At 38.5% G+C, this 7,793-nt stretch overlaps 1 protein-coding gene across 3 annotated transcripts; it reads right to left on the bottom strand.

The window, feature by feature from the left end:
- Positions 1 to 4,550: 4,550 nt before the first annotated feature.
- LOC103408296 (uncharacterized) lies at positions 4,551 to 7,572 on the bottom strand. Of its 3 annotated transcripts, none has more exons than XR_011579965.1 (7): positions 7,291 to 7,557; positions 6,424 to 6,905; positions 6,152 to 6,321; positions 5,990 to 6,070; positions 5,793 to 5,868; positions 5,228 to 5,685; positions 4,551 to 5,028 (listed from the first exon to the last, which is right to left on the bottom strand). XR_011579965.1 is itself a non-coding variant. In XM_008347153.4 (7 exons), exons 2-7 carry the CDS (start codon positions 6,884 to 6,886, stop codon positions 4,826 to 4,828), a joined length of 1,086 nt encoding a protein of 361 aa, XP_008345375.2. In that variant the 5' UTR covers positions 6,887 to 6,905; positions 7,291 to 7,572; the 3' UTR covers positions 4,551 to 4,825. The 3 variants fall into 3 exon arrangements, 2 of the variants coding, with proteins under 2 accessions (XP_008345375.2, XP_070676591.1); XM_008347153.4 differs by having other exon boundaries at positions 5,593 to 5,685; positions 7,291 to 7,572; XM_070820490.1 differs by having other exon boundaries at positions 5,593 to 5,685; positions 6,424 to 7,080; positions 7,291 to 7,466.
- Positions 7,573 to 7,793: the final 221 nt, after the last annotated feature.

Genomic DNA, 7,793 nt, shown 5'->3' with positions numbered 1-7,793 from the left:
GATGGATTGAACTTGAGCATTTGAGCTTCGGCCGTCTAGGAAGTGAAAGCACCGACTAGGCCGTTGTCAAATCAGAGAGAGAGCAGTGAGGGAGAAAGATAGAGATAATGTGCGCTGAGGCGTGGCTTGTTGGTGCTTTGACCAGCTTAGTCATTGGGTGTTGTTGTTGGCATGGCGTGGCGGTTCATGATGTCCTTCGACATACGAAGAAGATGAAAACCTTGACTCGGTACTCAGGTACTCAAGTATGAAAACCTTGACTCGGTACTCAGGTATGAGCTTATGGAGAGAGATTGAGAGAGTGCATGTGTAGCACTATAATTCCTTTCATAAGATATGTTTTTCTTGGTTTGTTTTTTTGTTTTTTTTATTTCTTTTTAGGGAGCTTTACCTATAGAGAGAAAATATATATAAAAAATACATTTCATAAAACTCTACTAAATTTGAATTATTTTAATGAGAGGCAAAAGCCCAAACTCCAACAAATCTAGCCCAAAAACAAGCAAACCAAACTTTTAAAATTTCAGCCATGTCCTCAATAGACTTGTTACTTAACCAAGCTAAAACTATAAACTGACATCATCTATAAAAACTTCAAACTGATTTTGGATCCGTAAAAATTATTTTTTGCATTTCTGCAAGATTAGTTTCAAAATTCATGCACTTCTACAATGTGACGACCTATCCCTAATTTTCCATGTAATTTCCTTCACGAGTGTGTAAAATGATGTTTATGCCCTTACTGGCAAAGTGGAACCTGATGTGGACGTCGTTATTTGGCTTTTAATTTATTTTTCCTATTATCGTAATTAAATAGTACTCGTTGTTATGAATGCGTGAGCGCGAGTTAGACCCGAATCGGATTTGTAACGATGAAGTTACGTTTAGTTAAAATGCGTTAACAACGGATAGAATTGTACACGTGTGTGCTAATAATTTAGTGGTACAAATATTGTTTTTGATAAGGTGCGTTAGATTTCGTCTACTTTCAAATTGTACAAGCTTGATCTCTTTCCATTTTAAAACATGTCTGGTAACCCATACCTCACCACCAATTATTTCATTTCCCACACTTTTTCACCCAATCAGACATCTCTCTTCTTTCTGTCCAATCAGACTTATTCTCTCTCTCTCTTCTTTTTCTTTCTTTTCATACCGTAACTTTTTCCTTTCTGTAACAACCATACATCATCATCAAACTTCACATATCGAACTTCAAACTATCACCATCGTATTCCTTTCATCACCACGAGTCCATCTGTATGAACCGATCTTAGAATGGACTAGTTTTAAGCTTCCAACTTGGAGCAACTCGGAGCTTTGACTCGAGTGTAGGTTCCTTGATGATCTTTCCATTCGTGTTACAAGATTTTGGAAGACTAGGAAGCATCCGCACAACTCCTCGAGGTCTCTAGTTCAAGTTTGAAGCTAAGGCAACGTCAAAACACGCAGTTTTAAGGAGTTGAAAATAGGTGTGAGGGTTCAAGCTAATTTTAGTCCATTTCCGTCCACTTTTGGACTTCCAAAAGGTATAGACTTGTTCTACTCTTCAAAAGCTTCATTTCCTTATAAAGTACATAAAAAATGGTTGAGAAATGAAGAAGATATGAAGTTTTAAAAATTTTCCAGAAATTCGACGACTTTTTCCAAAATCTGACAAACCAAACGGTGGCGGGCAGCGGAGGACAACCAGAGAAGAAGGAGAATATTCTGTTAAAGTTAACAAATATTCTGACGCCGTTAGACTTATTGGAATATTCCATCAAACCTGACGGAATATTCCCTGGGAATCTGCCAACGCATGCAAACACATGGGCGAGCGTGTGGCCGTAAGTTGACGGCACGTGAGGGCACATCCGGCCTCGTGGCGGCAAGTGGAATATTTTCGTATATTTAAACCCTCTATTTGAGCAAACTATGGGGGATTTTCCTAGCCTTTTATTGTATGTCCTAATTAATTAATTAATTAGTATATTTGTTTCTCATATAGGAGAGAATTACCCTGAAGAGGTACGTGGACAAGCAAGGCTATGAGGCTACGATCCGACTACGTATCAGTGAGTGGGCATTTGTTTATATATATATAAAGCTTTATAGTTTCTACAAATGCTTTTGGATTTATATTATGTTGATATGCCATGATTTATTTAATTTTAAAAATGCTACTATGAAGTTGAGATTTATATATTGTCATGGCATGTTCACATACATTATACTTGCTCATCATGCATGCTTGCACCAGTGTTGTACTCGCCCGGGCCAAGGCCAGGCTTTACATGTATGTTCACATCGCACCACACGCTCACCTTGGATCCATTGTAGGTGCCAGTCCTATCCTAGGTTGCAATAGGCAACTAGGACTAGTATATGATGCACCTAGCGCCAATCTTCACGTGATTGTAGTACTAGAGCGTATATTATGATTACACACAGTCATGTTCATGCCAAATTCCCTTTGCATGAACACGTGTGTTAGCATAGATTGATGAGTACCTGATTTTTCTTATGCTATGGTTGAGATATTATGATTGGCGTATTTATGGAATTATTGTTGATTTACATTTGATTTCATACTTATATGTAGTATGATTTTTTTAGAAAATATACATGTTTTACGACGAGGGGTTGGTATGTTCAGAAAACAAATGTGTTTTTTTTAACCTTTGTTTTTGCCCACTCACCCTTCTGTTTTTCGCCCTTCCAGGACTTAGTTAGTCTCTGTGGCGTACGAGGGATCTCTAGCAGTTCTAACATTTCCATAAATAAATGTAGGAGTTTATTTCTGGTGGTGTAATAAGTACCTTAACTAGATTCGACTGCTATATTTATGTTGTACTGTCATCTATACTTTGAACACTTATGTTTTATGGGTTCTTCCCACTACTGCGCACTCTCTACTTTAGATTAAATAAATGTTAGCTTTGGTTTAAATTTATACATACTTTTATGCTTCACTTTCCTTTTTGGTTACGTCACCTTCGGGTGTCAGCCAGCATGTCTCGACTCCGGTCAGGGTGTGTCATGCAATATCAGTTTCAAATTTTTTAAAACTTCTGCAAGGCAGTTTCAAAATTCCATTATTTCTAAATATTAGTTTCAAAATTCTTGCACTTTTGCAAGATCATTTCAGAATTCGTGCATCCAAATCAATAAAAACCTCAAAACTAAATCCTTTCAAAAATACCAAAATAAAAAATAAAAAATCTCAATCGTTCTTAGAGAAAAAAAAACACGCTTAAATATAGAAAACAATATGAAGAAACAATGGAGGAGAGAGAGAGAGAGAGAGAGAAGTATGAAGAGAAATAGGAGAGGGAAGAACGAAGGAGGAGGAGAGAGTGATAGAGAGAAAGAATGAGAGAGAGAGGGGAAGACAAGGAAGGAGGAGGGGAGAGAGAGAAAGAGAGAGACAAATGGAAAGGAAATGGAAGAGAGAGAGAGAGAGATAAAAGGAGGAGAAAAAAAGAAACGGTACAAATAAGGAGATAAAGACTCATTTTTTTAATTATAGAGGGAGTGAATTGTAAAAGCAAAAGCAATTAGAAAACAACTATGACATCACATGTCACATAGATAAGTTGTGTCCCTCTTTGAGATAAATAAAAAGATTGGTCTCTCTCAAAATATAGTCTTATAATTTGGATGTATGAATTGGGCAGTAAGGCCATCTCCAACTGACCCGGCCAAAGGGTCATAGGCCAAAATATAGCTCGTTTTGACACGAAAATTGTCTCTAACTGAGGGCTGGGCTTGTGGGCCCTATCGGGCCATATTTCATCCACCAGGCCAACGGGCTGGCCAAAAGGAGCCAGCCAGCCAACCCGTTTGCACCAGCCTAAACCCATACTAGTTGACGTCAAGTTATTGTTGGATTTGAATTTTATTAATTATTTTAGACAAATTTTTTTCCTATAAATGCCTAAGTCATTCCTACACCATTTCTCACATCATTTTCACCATTCCATACTATCTTACCTCATTTTATTTCAATTCTTCATCAATGTTTCACATCATTTTCATTATATAAAGATAAGAAATCCGGAGACTTATTCATTTAGCGACAAGTAGCACTCAAAATATATCCGAAAACTTTATTTTAATATGATAGTTTAATTCAATTAACCGTATGAATTCAATAAAATAATAAATTATTGAAGGGGCTAAAAAATAGCCCCCTTCGGTTAGAGATAGGTTTTTAGTCAAACGGGCTATGTTTTAGCCAATGAACCTTTGGCCTCCTCGGTTGAAGATGATATAAAATATGATCTAGCATTATTCATTAAAAAATAATTTCTTGCAAAACTACAAGGCTAAACATGACACTTTGACCACCTTTGACCACCTTCCGTGTTCGTCTGCCTACTACGCTCACCATTGTTTCATTTTACGTAATTGTTCCTTACTTGTATTCTTACTTACCATTTTGATTGATACACCCGTCAGATTTCAGAGACTAGTGAGTACCTAAATATCATCCAATTAATTAATTTGCCATCCATCAAAATACACATCGAAACAAAGAACAGAATTAATTTGCCAAAAGAAGGAACTCCGTGAATGTTTATTCTCCATTATCAATGAACTACGGAACCCCTTTAATCAAAGATTCATGGGCATCAGATAAGACTCGATTAAGATTACATAACCATATCCATCTCACATAGCATCAATTAAAACTAAACCGTAAACATATGCCCGCTACCAACACCCGATGTTCTTCGGCCATGACCACAAAATATGCAACAAAACACTACGCTATTATGCGGTAAAGCACGAGTCCAATGGGACCGATGGCATATTAGGCACTCACTGTGCTAGCTCGAATCTACGCTCTTCCTCTCCCACGGGAATAGCCACTCGTGTCCTTTACATCTGCTCTCATCCTACTACCAGACTTGTTTGAGTGAGAAGATCCTCCCGCCTTGTCTCTAGCATCTTCAATCATATTGCCGGGGTTCTGTACATGCTCATTGGATGGAAGCGCCCAACCTTGCCGACTAGCCTGCCCATGTCCGCTGCTGCCGGCTCCTAGAAACGAACAAAAAACCGCTACGGGTTAAAATGAAAAAAACATGTCGGGGCCCAGTTGGTTTGTGACAATAATAAGAGTTCATAATTTTTCATTTTTAACGTTGGCCTCCATTCAACTAAATCCTAAAATAGCTCCCCTCATAAAAAGGGAACAGACGAGCAACATATGCAAATAGGTTCATGGTATAGTATGCACCTGTAGCACTTGCACAATTACAACTCGTTATCCCTGAATATATTCCAGGTTGCCAACGCAAACTAACAAGACAAAGCACCTCTCAAAACCTCTTGAAAAGGGACAGAAAATAATATACAAACAGGCACTAGAAAGCTGTAAGAACCTTGAGGAATTCATCCAGGAATTCTTTCTCACCCACTTAGTGGTATATTCAGTAAACAAACAGTTTAATCAAGTAAAGCAGTAGAAATCAGCCAGTATTCATACGCCAAATATGTTGCCCAGTTTTGTACGCAGAACATTTGGTCAACATCAAAACGCAAAAATGATATTTGACCATTGCTGAATGCATGATTTCAGATTAGTAAACAATATAAACTCACCTATATTTTCATATCCACCAAATTTATCAGCCAATACAGGCAAATGTTTCTTAGCAGTTCCTTTCCATGCTTCTTCAAACCCGGAAAGCTCATCTAGTATTGAACCAATCAGATACTCCAAGTTAGTCTCTCTATATACTAAAACAATTTCTTAAGAACCTTGTTGCACAAACATGGCATCGTGTATAAGGTCCACATACCTTCATTAAGATTGTGCAAGGTCTGCATTGTATCCACCTTACCATCCGTTTTGAGCTTCCTCGTAACTGAATGGCCCTAAAAGAAGAATCCTCACTGTAAGTGTCCTACTGGACGTCATGAAATTGATGACCAAAGATTTGAATCCAAAAGGCAAAAGAGACATCAGCATAAGTATCCGCATGTCATCATAAAACACCTTATTGTGGAGCCCTCTTGATACCCTGTGAGTTGCTTGCCTAGAAGTACTATCAGCTTCCTTGCTTTCTTCAAAAGCCAGCTACCCACACAAAAAGTGGAAATGAGAAAAAGAACTACGAGGGTAAAAAAGGAACGCCATGAATCTTTCACAACTACTTACCCCATCACTCCCCATCCTCCTTGTCTTGGAGGATGTATAATATGCGCCATTGGCACCACCATAAGTGACGGTGGAGCTCTGAAACGTGTAGCTGTGAGCTTGAGGCTGCGCTTGCATAGAATTAGACCGGCTGTAGTTGTCCCTATGCTGCAATTGCTTGCTGCTCCTCTCTGCACCAAAGGGGAAAAAGTAGCCCTAAATATTTTGGACTCAAAAAAGACATTCAACAATTACCAAGGTCCAACAGCAATAAACTAAATAAAACAATCTACCTTCAACTTCATCATCAGGATCCTCAACATATGGTTCATTGCTCGGTCCACTGCGCTTTCGAGGATTTTCCTTTTTCTCATTGTCAGCATCTTCGTCTTCATTATCAGAGTTTATCTCCTCAATGATAGGGCCCCGTGATCTCTTGGGCTCTGGAGCCTGATGCTCAATAAACCCATTTGGCTGCATATCCGGAAAATTGGCACCACTTGGACCAAAAACACTCGACTCCAACATCCCTCGAAATGGGGGCATACCTCCAAATGGAGACATACCTCCAAACGGGGACATACCTCCAAATGGGCGAGTGAAGAACGGGTCATCAAAAGGATCCCTTCCTCCAAAAAAGTCAGAAATCAAACTCCTCTGACCCCCTAATCCCCCAAAGCCCCCAAAACCGGAAAACGGGTCATTGAAGTCGGAGAAAGGACCCCTCCCACCTGGTCCACCTCTGCCTCTCTGCATTTTCTAGCTACTATAATCCCTGACAAAAAAAAGGGGCAACCCCTAACTTTAACACATGCAGTGGATGAAGCGTTTTCCACAATCCAGAGTCACCAAAATTTGAAATTCATTTGATTAATCCGGATAATTTTGTAAAGCAAGCTATAAGCATTTCCCTACTAGCAACATGAACCCTAAATCTAGAAACTTCTTTCCTATACAAATCGCAAAGTAAAGCCCTAAATCGGGTCAGAATTCAACAAGAAAATGATCAATTTACACCAAATCACGTATTAATTCACAAATCATCAAACAAAGCAATGATCGCAATTAAATCATAGAGGATGATCATTTTTTATTTTTCATTTTTTCATGTGAATTGCTTTTCTACAATAAAAAAAAAAAAAAAGTTAAGAAATGAGTACCTCGTCGGAAAGGAAGTAGAAATCGGAGGAAATTGAATCGGAACCGCAGAAAACCCTAATCGGCTCAGTAGCAAATGCTTCGATGAAAGGGGTTTCCAGGTGCCTCTGTTGATTGGGTTTTGATAAGCTAGCTCAACCGACTCCAATGGCGGAAGAGAGAGACGCAAAGAATTCAATCGATGTGCTGGAAGGTTCTAGTATTGTCACCAAACGTCACCGTACAAGTGTTGCCGCCATTGTTACGTGTCGCTAGGCCATGGCGTGATCTGCCCAAAAAGTTCTCTCTTTTGTTCTTTTAGGCCAGGCGGCCCAGGCCCATTGTTTTCTTTTTCACATTTCCTTTTGCCTTTTTCTTTTTTATTTTCTTTTTATTTCCTTTTTAACAAACGATACACTAAAAGCTAAACAGTGGGTTTAATTTTATAATATGTTAATAATAATTTCATTTTTGACGAGAATCAAACTTAAAATTTAATAAATAAGGAGGAATACTTAAGTGATTT

Source organism: Malus domestica, chromosome 04 (genome assembly GCF_042453785.1).
Source record: "Malus domestica chromosome 04, GDT2T_hap1".
Classification (NCBI taxonomy): Eukaryota; Viridiplantae; Streptophyta; class Magnoliopsida; order Rosales; family Rosaceae; genus Malus; species Malus domestica.
Note: the sequence above shows the minus strand (reverse complement) of the source record. Positions and strands in the feature narration are given on the sequence as shown.

Coding starts and splice junctions, on each gene's coding strand:
- LOC103408296 (XM_008347153.4), bottom strand. CDS start 6,886: ATGCAGAGAGGCAGAGGTGGACCAGGTGGGAGGGGTCCTTTCTCCGAC. Junction 6,071..6,151: donor GGAGGATGGGGAGTGATGGG/GTAAGTAGTTGT, acceptor TTGTGTGGGTAG/CTGGCTTTTGAAGAAAGCAA. Junction 5,029..5,592: donor TGGTGGATATGAAAATATAG/GTGAGTTTATAT, acceptor GTTCGTTTCTAG/GAGCCGGCAGCAGCGGACAT.